The sequence below is a fragment of the Mustelus asterias genome, unplaced genomic scaffold, assembly GCF_964213995.1.
Source record: "Mustelus asterias unplaced genomic scaffold, sMusAst1.hap1.1 HAP1_SCAFFOLD_47, whole genome shotgun sequence".
Lineage (NCBI taxonomy): Eukaryota > Metazoa > Chordata > Chondrichthyes > Carcharhiniformes > Triakidae > Mustelus > Mustelus asterias.
Window position 1 is genome coordinate 2,052,867 of NW_027590122.1, and position 14,763 is coordinate 2,067,629.

Genomic DNA, 14,763 nt, shown 5'->3' on the forward strand with positions numbered 1-14,763 from the left:
TGCTGTCTTTTCCTGTTTTCCTCCTCACTCTCCCCCTCTCTCTCTCCCACTCCCTCCATCTTTCTCTCTCACTCCCTGTCTGCCTTTCTCTCTCTCTCCGTCCATCTTTCTCTCTCTCTCTCCCTCCATCTTTCTCTGTCTTTCTCTCTCTCTCCCTCACACTGTTTCTCTCTCTCTTTCTCCCTGCCTGTCTCTCTCTCTCTCTCTGTCTTTCCCCCTCTTTCTCTTTCTGTCTCTCTCTTTCTCTCAGAGACTGGGAATGCTGCAATCAGGATCCCACAGGGAGTCCCACACTGCAGGAGGACACCACCCACCCCCAGAGCCTCTGTCTCTATCCCCCTACCCCCCTCCACTCAGCCCCCGACACTCCCCACCCCTTCTCTGTTCCTCTCTCTACCCCACCCTCCTTCCCCTCCATCTTTTTATGTTTAAAATGTGGGGCACTGTCACAGTGCGGGGAATATGGGGAGGGGAGGAGGGGAGACAGAGAGCATGAGGGCACAGCAAGATCCCACAGTCTGAGCAGGGCCAGATACAAAGTGATTTTTAAATGAGGATTGGGGTAAAGTGAGTGGGAAATGAGGGAACCACACGTCTCCCTCTCTCTCCCTCCACACGAGAGACCCCCAGATCCTGTGTCTCTTCCCCACCCCCTCACTGCACCCCCCCACAACCCTGACCTCTTGCTGCCCTTTCCTGCTTTCCCTCACTCTCCCGTCTCTGTCTCTCTCTCTCCCTTTCTCTCTCTCTCTCTTTCTCTCCCTCTCTGTCTTTCTCTCTCCCTTTCTTTCTCTCTGTCTCTCTCTAATATGGTTATGAAGTTGCATATAGGGTAAAACATCTGGTGTTTGACAAATGTAAATATTGAAAAGAAATGCTGAGAAAACCAAAACAAACCATCCAGCGTTGTGTCTTTAGAAAGCCTGTGTCTTTGTGCTGGGGATTTTAAACTGCAGAAAGCAGGCTGCAGAAGACAACTTTACAACATTTGTGTCCAAAGCAGCAGCCAGAGTCCCAGCAGAGCAAAACAGGCTTTGAATTGGGTCAATGATTTTAAAACAAGCTCTCAAACACACACAACCAATTGCATTCAAATTGGAGCGTTGGTGACAGCCTCAAGCCACTCAAATTGCAGGAATACTGTGAGGAAATTCTGGGTATTTAAACCCGGGACAGGGGGAAATAACGGGGAGGGAGCGACCTTGCTGCCTCTTTAGATTGAAGGAGGGAGAGTCTGATACTGAATCCTGCAGTAATATATACAGCTTCATCACATCACCATCTAAATAGAAGCAGAAACGAACTCAGAAAGTATTCCAGACCCAAGCAGCAGAAGAAAGTTCACACTTCCAACAGACGCCTGGTATTATATTATTTGAGGGTGACTCTATTCTGAAATGATTTATTTCATTATTCCTGAGTGAGTCTTGTCATTGGAACAGCATTCTACTGGGGAGTTTATTCAGTTTGTTCATTGTTTTAATAAGGTTGTCACCCAGTCTAAATTAAAGACCTGTTAGTTGTTCCTGATACAGAGAGTGTCAGATCCTGCTTTAATTTACCAATTCCTCCCACAGCACAAAGCTGTGCGGGTTGGGTGGATTGGCCATGTTAAATTGACCCCAGTGTCAGGGGGATTAGCAGGTTAAAAGTGTGGGGTCATGGGAATAGGGCCTGGTTGGGATTGTGGTCGGTACAGACTAGATGGGCCGAATGACCTCCTTCTGCACATCTGTCTAAAACCAGTAGCTTTCTCCTGTCTCACACACACTTACTTAAGATTACGATGCGAGGTGTATCCATTTAGGGGGTTACAAAATAGTGCAGAGGGAAACATCACCTCAGAGTGGTAACAATATTTACAATCCCACAATCACACACCCACCCTCCCTTAGTCAATGAATGAATGATTCAATTGACTATTGTAAGGGAAATTGTATTAGATATTGTATGAGCTAGGTATGAAATTCAGATTCACAGGTTTTAGTAAAATGATATAGCAGATTTAGGTGAGTAGTGAGATGGGTATATAACCTAAAGTAACCTCGTGTGACCGACCTAATATAATCAAGTGTAGTCGATATGATCAAAGTGGAGGAACTAGAGGAACTAGAGAAGTAATATAGCAATCACTAATTAAGGAAAGCAAACAATAGCCACCTGGGAAAACAAGGAAGACTGCTCGGTGGTTCAACTTAATAGTGGACCATAAACCAGCAGAGAGAATGTCTTTTCTTCTAAACACATTAGTGGACCATAAGTCAGCAGAGAGAATGTCTTTTCTTCTAAACACATTAGTGGACCATAAATCAGCAGAGGGGATGTCTTTTCTTCTAAACACATTCGGCCTTAGCCTGCAAAACCACGATTATTGTACAAACAGAAAAGTTCAGATAAGAGCAAGAGTTATAACCACCATGGTTTAAGAAACGAAGAGATATATCAGGGAACGACCAATTGCAAAGAAAACAGATAAAGAGTCAACTAAAAATAATGGTGGCCAAAGAAAGATCGGGCTGTAGGGTAAGATAACGACCAAGGACAGGCTGTAAAAGGGAGATAAGGATCTTGAGATGTGAGGCTGAAATGTACATAAAAGATTGTAAGCCCAAGGGCTCTTTGGAGTGTTCCGGACGTTCCCGACTTTATCGCTTGTACTGAGAAATAAAGTCTATTGCTTGGAAGATCGCTGCTCAGACTCTCTGTTTTAAACCGATGTGAACGAATTGTCGTCCTGGGGAACCACGACAAAATTGGCGCTGCTTAGCAGGGTTGGTGAGAGATCGCCCAGAAAAGCATCTGGAAGGAGTAGCGGAGACGGTGGTCCGACCGGAACCGAGAAGTCCCCAGCCGGCCTTCTGTCAACAAGGTAAGCAGACTTGCATGCATGTAAATCCTTGTTGTCAGAAAGGGGTTTTCTCGAGGCCCGGTGCGCCCGGCTCTCTGCTGGTCCTGGATCTCCCCAACCCAAAAAGATATCCTGCACAGGTAAAACCAAATTGTGTAAAAATTTTGAGAGACTGAGTCTGATCCGAAGAGCAGAATTTTTGCATGCAAAAGCGCGCTGCGAATACTGTATTGTCTGTGAATGGGTAAAAAGTGAGACGGGAAAAAGGCTGAAAGCTAAAGTAATGCAATTAGGTTAAGTCAAGCGGTTTGGAGCGGGTTTTTCAGGTCACGACTTGCCCAGAAGAGAGTAAGTGTGGGAAAATCTGCCAGTCCAAACCTACCCAGGACCTCGGGTAAGGGACGTCAACCGAGAGGGAGAGAGATCAGTGAGAGATCACTCTCTGACCTAATACAGTAGTCAAAAGCACAGGAGTGGATTTTAACCACAGGAAAGGGGAGTAGCAGCTAGAATAGAGGAAGTAAAAGACCAATTTGAACAAACTGGTCTGAGAAAACAGCGTGAAGGACAGAAATAAGAGAGAGAGTCGGAATATAGGTAGGGTAATAACTAACAACTTGAAAAATTACCCTGACAAAACTGCCTGGTGACAAGATTGAAAATAACTAATCTTTGAATAATAACAAAAACGGAAGCAACACTGGATTGGAAAAAGATTACACACATAATTAACTTAGAGGAGATAAAGAATGAGTGGCCGTATGTAAATTGGGAAAGAGTAGTCGACAGGAATTGGATAGACGAAATAAAATTGGAAACCCTAGAGAAATTAATAAAGGGATCTGACCGATACAGGATTCTTATACACATAGACGAGCAAGTGAAAACCTACTACCCTCTGGCCCGGGAGAGGAAGATAGTGCCGGGACAGGGGACTACGGGGAAGTGGATATCAGGACCCCGGTTAGAATTACAGATAGTGGCAAAAGAAATCCAAAGGAAAGGTAAACAGGGGACTGAGCACGGAAAAACAATACAGCAAGTAATAATCACTGTAATACCTAACTCTGACGGACTAAGTGACAAAAATTGCGACAGTGATCCAAAAAGACGAGTAATGGCGCACCAAGTTAAGACACCAGTGGAGATATTAGGGGATAAGTTCCCAGCCCTTAGGGGAGATATAGAACACGTCTCTAAAAAATGGGCCAAAAGAACAAATAAGACCAATACACAGTGGCCGGAGGAAGGCACATGGTCCATAGAGAGGTGTGAGGACCAGAAGGGAATGATAAAGAACTATAAGATTAAGGATAAATCGAGCAAAAGAGGGGAAAAGCGAGAAAAGGAGTTAGAGATATTAGCCCTATTCCAACAAGAAGGGAAAGAGAGAAGAGGGGTATGGAGGGGAGGTAGAATGCAGATGCCAGTACAACTTGAGGAAAAAGCAAAATTGGAAGATCCAAACGTAGCCCCACCCCCATACTTAGAGAAACAGAGCTCCACGGGACTGTACCCAGTTATATCAGGCACAATGAATTTTGAGGGAGAATATGACATAGAACAGATGACGAAGGTGGAGAAGGGACACGGAGAGGGACATTCTAATAGACCCACTGACCAACTCCATGTTCCGGGCTGCAATCCTAGAGGGCTTGCCAGCCCCAGCTAAGACAAGGCTGGAGGAAGTGGTGGGCTTGGACTCAAAAAATTACCGAGAATTTGTGGATTATGTTGCCCATGCAGTAGAGAGACATCGCAAAGATGAAAAGAATGCAGACAAACAGCTGAGGGAGATACAACGTAAACTCCTTCAGGCACAGTTGGAGGAGATCAAAAGCAAGGATAAACTGAAGGCAAAAGAGGATCTCGCACCCAGAAAAATAGCACCAATGATGGTGGAGCAAAAGCCAGAGGAAATACCTGCACTAATCAAAGGGGGGAGCGGAGATGGAGGCCAGCCCGTCATAACCTATAACATTTCTGCCTTCCCACTGTCCATGAACCCAGAGCCTATGGCCTAAATTATCAAAACCCATACGCCCTGCAAAGTCAGACTGACTGGAATAGAAATGGGAAAGGACAGGGAGGTGGTAGGCCACCCTATCAGAATCAGAGAGGACAGGGACAGGTTAATCATCAGACTCCGAGACAGGGACCACTGCCTGGCCCTTCAGGTGTGTGTTGGGGGTGCGGGGAGGCAGGGCACATAAAAAGGAATTGCCCGCGGAATTTCCCCAGACAGGGAGAAAACCAGCAGCAGACAGGCCAACAACTGATCCAAGGATCGCCAAACAGCATCCCGATGTTTCAAGGGCCGGTAAACCATCAGAATTCCCCATAGGGAGGCCCAGAGAACCCCAAAATGGTAGGACAGCACGTACAGATAACAGAAACTGCAGAGCAGGAACCTATAGTTAACGTTAGAGTAGGAGGGATCGAGGTCCCCATGATGATAGACACCGGCGCCACATGTACGTGCATACAAACGAAATATGCGGATCACTTACCATTGTCAAACCAGTTTGTAAAAACTGTGGGGTTCTCGGGGAAAGTAACATTAGCTCGAATGACGACGCCGGTGCCTGTTACCATTGGAAATAAGACAACCCATGTACCTATTTTAGTATGTGATAAAACTCCTTTAAATCTATTGGGAAGGGATGCAATCCTAGGTTTAGGACTGAAATTAGAATGCACTGAACAAGGAATTGATTTGATGGGAATGTATCCACTTGAAATACCAGGAAAGGAAGGGGTTAATGTATATTGGTTGGGAGATATAGAGGAACAAGTTAAAAAACAGATATGGGAAGTTTGGGGAAAGCTTATAAACACTTGGGTTCCACAAGCCAAATGGCCAAGAACAGAATTACACAGTACAATGATATTTGATGAAGGGCAGGAACCTGAGATACAGGAGAAATGGGAAAGGGAGGCAGGACGAGAACAGGAAATAAAGTCAGGAAGTATTTTAATCGGACTAGAGGGAGTAGCCCTCACCATTGTTAGGAATGAATGGGTTAACAAATGGTTCTCTGTATCTGGGGCGGAGCCACATGTCACATTGAAAGTGAATCCGGGATACAGATCAAAAGACCTAGGACCAATGGTGTTGAGAGCACAAGATTTAGAATTTGTCCAGACAGACAATGTAGATATTTGGACGTCCAGCAATGGACAAATGACGAAAATAATTTTGGATGTTAAAATGCTTGGGAAACCGAAGCAGATAACAATAGGAGTGCAAATCGAGAAACAGGAACTGGAGTGGAGAGAGAGGTTAGAGCAGGATTTGAACTCCCTCCCGCAGGAGTTGTGGTCCAGACAGGACACGGATGTAGGGAGGGTCAAAAACGCTAATCCAGTTGAAGTCAGATTAAAGATAGGACGTCAGGGGCCGTATAGGCCGCAATACCCAATCAAGACAGAAGCAATTGAAGGAATTAGAGGGACAATTAAGGGATTGATAGAAGCAGGGGTATTAAAAGAAACCCGGAGCAGGTGTAATACACCGCTACTACCAGTGAAAAAGGCGGACGGAGAAAAATGGAGATTGGTGCATGACCTAAGGGCAATTAATGAGGTAGTGGAAGATATGCCAGCAGAAGTTCCAAACCCTTATACCTTGATGACAAATATACCACCTGAAAGTAGATGGTTTACTGTAATAGACCTATGTTCGGCATTTTTTAGTGTGCCACTAGCTCAAGAAAGTCAGTATCTCTTTGCATTTACGTACGAGGGGAAACAATACACATACATAGGATGCCCCAAGGATTTAAACATTCCCCACATGTATTCAATCAAGTGTTGAGAGCAGATTTAGAAGGAATACAGTTGGAAGGAACACTAATACAATATGTGGATGATTTATTATTATGCACAGGAACACAAGAACAGTGCAGGAAGGATAGTTTAAAACTATTGGAAAGACTAGCAGAAGGGGGTCATAAAGTATCAAGGAAAAAGCTGCAGCTGTGCCAGAAAAAGGTAGAATACTTGGGAAGAGAAATATCAGCAGGACAGAAGGAGATAGCTTCACAGCAAATAGAAGCAGTACTGCAAGTTCCGAAACCACGGACGGTGGGACAAATGATGACATTTTTGGGAATGACAGGATTCAGTTCAGAATGGGTGGAAAGCTATGCCAAAAAAACGCAGGCACTACGAAAGATAATGAAGGAGGCAGGGTGTGACGAATTAAAAGCCAAACTAAAATGGGATAAAGATGCTTCAGACGCATTTGAAAACGTGAAAAGAGAAATGGCACAGGCACCAGCATTGGCCTTACCGACCTATGACAAACCCTTTGACTTATTTGTGAGTAACAGAGAAGCCGGATTTGCTACAGCAATGTTAATGCAGGAAAATTGCAAGGGTAGACGAAGGCAGGCTGTAGCATATTACAGTACCAAGCTAGACGACGTAGCGATGGGATACCCTCCGTGCTATCAAGGCCTGGCAGCAGCTTGGTGGGCGTACGAAAAGGCAGCCACGGTCACAATGGGATATCCGATAAACATACATGTATACCATAAGGTAGCTGAATTGATTGAGCAAGGAAAATTTGTGCTGACACCTGCTAGGATCCATCATTATCGAATGCTAACCACATTTCCAGATATCACGATAATAAAGTGCAACAGAGTAAATCCAGCTGATTACATGCCATTACCTCATGAAGGAGAAGAACATGAATGCTTAAGAGAAGCAAAAACATTTATGAAACTGAGAAAAGATTTAAGAGCAGAGGGACTAGTGACAGAAGGGAAAAGGATACTGTATGTAGATGGCTCATGTTACAGGGATCACTTAGGAAACCACGCAGGCTATGCCATAGTTGAACAGAAAGGGGAAACACTTGAAGTCATAGAAGCAGAGAAATGTGAACAGCCCTGTTCAGCCCAACTGGCAGAACTTAAAGCATTGACCAGAGCATGTGAGCTAGCAAACGGGGAAGCATTGGAAATTTATACTGATTCGGCCTATGCCCACGGGGTCTGCCATCTGTTCGGGGCAATATGGAAGCAAAGGGGATTTATGAAAAGCGGAGGAGGACCAATACAACACGAAGGTCAAATCAGGGCTTTAATAAGGGCCATGATGGGTCCAAGGGAATTAGCCATAATTAAGTGTCAGGCGCATAAAAAGGGAGCAGACAGCATCACACAGGGAAACACCAAAGCCGACAAGGCAGCTAAAGAAGCGTCAGGATGCATTGAGGCTACGATAGCCCCAGTAGAAATAGCAAGGCCGCACCCAGGGCCAGGTACGGGGGATATCGAACCTCATATCACATTAGAGGATGTAGCACAGTTACAGGAGGAAACCTCTGTAGCTGAAAAGGCAATGTGGAAAGATAGAGGAGCACTACAGGGACAACAGGACAGGATATGGAGAAATGGGGAGGGATTAGTCATAGCACCCACATCATTACTAACCGTACTAATTAGCGAAGCGCATGGAGTGGACCACTGTGCAAGAGGAGAAGTGGCGAGAAAGATCAAGAAGGAAGGATTCTGGTCACCATACCTGCAAAACTCGATTGACTACATACTAAGTCAGTGTGAGGTATGTGCATCAGAGAAACCTAACACCCAAGTAACTGATATACCATGGGGATCAGGAGACTGTGGAACCAGGAAACAAAGCTGGAGAAAGGAAAATTGCCGTCCATATACCACATATATACGGTATCATATGATAGGGAATCGGAACTACTCGTATGAGAAGATAAACTGTTCCGGATCCGCATGTGATAACCTTTGTAAAGGTGAGCCGCCGTTGTGTCAATACCACTGCATCCTGTTTGCTGGGGTAAAAAAGGGCATCTACAACTTGACCCACAGATGTCCAAAGTGGCCAAAAACGGCAGTGGACGCGGTCCCAAAGGAATGGAGTGTAGAGCCCAACTTACAAATCCAAGATTGCTATTGGAGGGAAAGTAGCACAGGAAGTAGTGTGGGAAATTACACAGGAGAGTGTGAAAGGATTTGGAATATAACCAATGTTCTTAATCTGATCATCTCAGGAGGGGGATGGGCACCCCCTCCTTATGTGTTAGACTATCAAGAAAATCAACTGGCCGATCTCTGGTGGCTTTGTGGCCCGGAGAAAGGGCTATTGGCAAAATTACCACAGAATTGGAAGGGACTATGTGCCCGAGTTATGCTTGCCCAGAGCATTGTGATACTACCGGTGGAAAGAGAAATTAAATCACAAAAAGTTAAGAGGGCATATACCCCTGACCCTACGATAAAATTGGACGCAATCGGACAGCCCCGCGGCATCCCAAATGAGTTCAAAGCTAGGAACGAAATAGCTGCAGGGTTTGAATCCCTCTTTGTTTGGATCACACCCAGCAAGAATACTGAGTGGATCAATTACATCTATTATAATCAGCAGAGGTTTATTAATTATACGAATGATGCCCTGGAGGGCTTAGGAGAGCAGTTGGATGCGACCAGCAAAATGGCGTGGCAAAATCGACAGGCGTTAGATTGGCTCCTGGCAGAGAAAGGAGGGGTGTGTGTTATGTTTGGGGATCAGTGCTGCACATTTATCCCTAATAACACTAATCCAGAAGGGTCATTTACACAAGCCATGAATAAGTTAAAAAATCTTAAGAAAGAAGTGAAAGAAAATGCTGGGTTTGGGCATGAGGTATGGAGTTGGCTGGACAGAATATTAGGGAGATGGGGGGCGTGGTTTGCCAAAGCTGGAGCTGTAGCAATCGCAACAATAATCATTCTGGGATTGATATTTTGTTGTTTTTTACCCGCCCTGAGATCCTTCCTTACCAGAATGACAGCGCGGCAGATGGTGACGCGGGTGCTAAGCAGCTCACGCTCGAGAGAAAAAACAGAGGAATGGGAAAATCTTGAGCCGCCCCCGCTGAGTGGATTCACAATGACCTTGGTCGAAGTTGAAACTCGTCACTCTGTAAAATAACTACAATAGTGGAAGATCACCTTGTGGAAACAACAGCACCTTGCTGAAGTCCGCACGAAACCAGGAGAACTTAGTCTGTACACAAGAATCAGTCTTTTTCCCTTCCCTAGACAAGAGTGGGAAGGTTTTTGGCTGATGACTGTCAGGGGCGGGCAATCTGGAGGAGCAACCCAAAAATCAGAACCGGGATAGACAAATTATGATAAAGTTAGAATAGGGACACTGATCCCTGACCAAAATATTCGGCTCCTCCACATCGCCTGGGAAAAGTGATTAAAATAAAATACAAATGGGATTGAGCAAGGGGATTATTTGAGCTTGATAATTGGGATGAGGCTAGGGAAGCCTCAAAGGGGGGATTGTAAGGGAAATTGTATTAGATATTGTATGAGCTAGGTATGAAATTCAGATTCACAGGTTTTAGTAAAATGATATAGCAGATTTAGGTGAGTAGTGAGATGGGTATATAACCTAAAGTAACCTCGTGTGACCCGACCTAATATAATCAAGTGTAGTCGATATGATCAAAGTGGAGGAACTAGAGGAACTAGAGAAGTAATATAGCAATCACTAATTAAGGAAAGCAAACAATAGCCACCTGGGAAAACAAGGAAAACTGCTCGGTGGTTCAACTTAATAGTGGACCATAAATCAGCAGATAGAATGTCTTTTCTTCTAAACACATTAGTGGACCATAAATCAGCAGAGAGGATGTCTTTTCTTCTAAACACATTAGTGGACCATAAATCAGCAAGAGGGGATGTCTTTTCTTCTAAACACATTCGGCCTTAGCCTGCAAAACCACGATTATTGTACAAACAGAAAAGTTCAGATAAGAGCAAGAGTTATAACCACCATGGTTTAAGAAACGAAGAGATATAACAGGGAACGACCAATTGCAAAGAAAACAGATAAAGGGTCAACTAAAAATAATGGTGGCCAAAGAAAGGTCGGGCTGTAGGGTAAGATAACAACCAAGGACAGGCTGTAAAAGGGAGATAAGGATCTTGAGATATGAGGCTGAAATGTACATAAAAGATTGTAAGCCCAAGGGCTCTTTGGATTGATCCGGAGATCCCGACTTTATCGCTTGTGCTGAGAAATAAAGTCTATTGCTTGGAAGATCGCTGCTCAGACTCTCTGTTTTAAACCGATGTGAACGAATTGTCGTCCTGGGGAACCACGACAGCAGCTGAAGATGCAGCCTCCAAAGGTCAAACAGTTTAAAATAAGGAATGGTCAGGGAAAGAAGAGTACAGAGATCTCCAAAGATCCAACTCCACAGATGTGCAGGTTAGGTGGATTGGCCATGCTAAATTGCCCCTTAGTGTCAGGGGGATTAGCAGGGTAAATATGTGGGGTTATGGGGATAAGGTCTGGGTGGAATTGTTGTCAGTGCAGGATCAATGGGCCAAATGGCCTCCTTCCACATTTAGGAATTCGATGATTCTATCTCTGAGTTTTGAGAGTCTCGAGGAGATTACAGAGATAGGTAGGAGCCATGGAAGAATTTTAAAATAAGGTTGAGAATTTAAAAAGAAATAGTTTGTTTATTGATCTGGAACCTTTGTAGGTCATGATTTTTGATTTGATTTATTATTGTCACATGTATTAACATACAGTGAAAAATATTGTTTCTTGCGCGCTATACAAAGCTATACAAATAGAGAAGGAAACGAGAGAGTGCAGAATGTCGTGTTACAGTCATAGCTAGAGTGGAGAGAAAGATCAACTTAATGCGAGGTAGGTCCATTCAAAAGTCTGACAGCAGCAGTGAAGAAGCTGTTCTTGAGTTGGTTGGTACGTGACCTCAGACTTTTGTATCTTTTTCCCAAAGGAAGAAGGTGGAAGAGAGAATGTCTGGGTTGCGTGGGATCCTTAATTATGCTGGTTGCTCTGCCGAGGCAGCGAGAAGTGTAGACAGAGTCAATGGATGGGAGGCTGGGTTGCGTGATGGATTGGGCTACATTCACAACCTTTTGTAGTTCCTTTTGTAGTGCGCACAGGGGTGATGGGTGAACAAGACTTGATGTGAGTAAGCACATGGGCAGCAGAGGTTTGGATGAGCTCAAGTTTACAGAGAGGTTGAATGTGGGAGGCCGGCTGGCATTTGGATAATTACATCCAGAGGTAACAAAGGAAAGAATGATTGTTTCAGTAGCAGGTAAGCTGAGACTGGGGTGGAGTCAATGACGTCAGTGACGTGGAAATAGATGCTCTGGGTGATGTTGATATGTGGTTGGAAGCTCATCTCAGTAACACAAAATACTCCCTGGCTGTGAACAGTCTGGTTGAGCCTCAGGCTGTTACCAGTGGGAGGGATGGAGTCCATGTCCAGGGGATGGAGTTTGTAGAAGAGACTGAAGGCAATGGCTTTGTACTTCCTAATATGCAAGTGGATTGTCAGACAAGTCAGTGCAGTGTGTGTGTTGGAGAACTTGCAGGTGATAGTGTTCACATAATCCCGCTGCCCTGGTCCTTTGAGGTGAGGAGGTTCAGTGTTTAATGATTCGGTCAAAGTTCTGGCTGAGTGGTTTATGTATAAAATCCCTCTTCTTCGCCTCCTGCCTCTCCACTTCTCTCTTCCTCCCTCTCTCCCTCCTTCTCCTCCCTCAGAGGCCAAAGTCTTGTCCAGACCAGGTGGCAGGTTCCCTTCCCTGTAGGACATTAGTGAATCAGTTGGGTTTTTACAACAATCCAGCAGTTTTCATGGTCACTTTCTTCTCGTGCCGGCCCCAGATTCATTCAGCTCAATTTCACAACGTGCCTTTGTGTTTGGGGGTTCTCTCTCACTTCCTTTTTTCTGTTTTAAATCAATTTTGCAGAGTAACAGAAGGGAAGGTTTGCAGTCGTGGAACAGGAAACGAAACATCACATCAAAATCTGAGAGTCAATTATTTTATCGTACCCTGAATATCATTGGATTTTGATCATGGAAGGAAAACGCCCTGTTCACAGTGGGGAGAAACTATACACATGTTCTGTGTATGGACAAGACTTCAACCAACCATCTGCTCTGTCAGAAGATAAATGTCACTACACTGAGGAGAAGCCGTGGAAATGTGGGGACTGTGGGAAGGGATTCGATTACCCATCCCAGTTGGAAATTCATCATCGCAGTCACACCGGGGAGAAACCATTCACCTGCTCGGACTGCGGGAAGGGATTTACTAAATCTTCCACCCTGCTGACACACCAGCGCACTCACACTGGGGAGAGACCATTCACCTGCTCCGATTGTGGGAAAGGATTCACTCAGTCATCCAACCTGCTGACCCACCAGCGAGTTCACACCGGCGAGAGACCATTCATCTGCTCAGTGTGTGGGAAGGGATTCACTTTTTCAGCCAACCTGATGACACACCAACAAGTTCACACTGACCTGAGACCTTTTAAATGCCCAGACTGTGGGAAATCTTTTAAAACTTCCCAGGAACTTATGTACCATCAACGTCTTCACACTGAGGAGAGGCCGTTCAGGTGCTCACACTGTGGGACTGGGTTCAGACGTTTGTCACATCTCACTGTACACCAGCGCACTCACAGTGGAGAGAAACCATTCACCTGTTCAGACTGTGGGAAGGGATTCACTCAGTCATCCACTCTGCAGAGACACCAGCGAGTTCACACTGGGGAGAGGCTGTTCATCTGCTCCAAGTGTGGAGAGGGATTCACTAAGTTTCCCAACCTACTGATGCACCAACAAGTTCACAAGTAACTAAAGAGATTGGATCTTTCTGTTAATCGCATCCAGGCCTGAACCATGTTCATTGGGGTCTGTTGCTGCTGATGTTCATAAACTCCTATCCAGTTATAATAGATAGTATTCTGGATTCAAAATACAATTAAATTAGATTCATGTTAATCAAACACTGGCCAGTTTTAAAAAAATATCTCTAACACAAATCAGATTCTTCTGAAGGGCTCTCCCTCTCCCCTGTCTCCTGCATCCTCACCTCCAACAACTGAGAAGAGCTCAGGAGGTTCTTTGACACAAACATTGAGACAATCTGATCAGCTGCTTCCTCCCTTCCACTGGACCACCAGGGTAAACTGTTTTTGTCCAAGTTCTGAACTCATATCTTATCTCCCTTTGATCCTAATCTCACTAACCTGCAGGACAACCAACTTCCCCATGTCAATAGCTCTCTCTCTCTCTCTCTCCCCCTCTAGCTCACCCACTGTCTCTCCTTCATTATCTATTGTTGTCTTTCCCCCTGTTTATCTCAGAGTATTGCCATCTGTGTTTCTCTCCCCATCTCTCGCTCAGTCTTTATCTCTATATCTGCCTCTGTGTTCTCCCCACCTCTCTACCTTACGTACAGATTTGAAAAATACAACCCTACTCTCTCTCTTCTGGCACTGTCTCTCTTAAATCCACCGTCATCAAATCTTTTGACTGCACAATCTTTGCAAATTATTGCCCCATCTATAATCTCTCTTTCCTCTACATACCCCCTGAACTCAGTGTCCCCGAAGGATCTATCCTTGGCCCCTCCTATTTCTCAACTACAAGCTGCCACTGGGTGACATGATCCAAAAGCACCGTGTTAGTTTTCACATGTACACTGACAACACCCAGCTCTACCTCACACCCATCCCTCTCCATTCCTTTACTGTTACTAAATTATCAAACTGCTCATCCCACATCCAGTACTGAATGAACAGAAATTTCCTGTAGTTAAAATTAAAACCATTGTCTTCAGTCACCACGACAAATTCCGTTCCCTAACTACTCAGTGTGTGTGGTCATAGAATCAGAGAGTCTATGGCACGGAGACAGGCCCTTCAGTCCAAACTGGTCCATGCCGACCAAATTGCCCATTTAAGCCAACCCCATTTGCCTGCATTTGGCCCACATCCCTCTAAACCTTTCCTATCCATGTATCTGTCCAAATGCCTTTTAAATGTTGTCAATGTCGCTGCCTCAACCACTTCCTCCGGCAGCTCATTCCACATAC

The 14,763-nt window shown here is 44.9% G+C and overlaps 1 protein-coding gene across 1 annotated transcript in view; it reads left to right on the forward strand.

Annotated features, from left to right (window-relative positions):
• Positions 1-13,520, forward strand: part of LOC144483178 (uncharacterized) — a 67,733-nt gene extending 54,213 nt beyond the window's left edge. Inside the window, exons 5-6 of the mRNA XM_078201972.1 lie at positions 12,849-13,172; positions 13,338-13,520. Coding sequence (XP_078058098.1) covers positions 12,849-13,172; positions 13,338-13,520 — 507 coding nt within the window. The remainder of the gene's footprint in view (positions 1-12,848; positions 13,173-13,337) is intronic.
• The last annotated feature ends 1,243 nt before the right edge of the window (positions 13,521-14,763 follow it).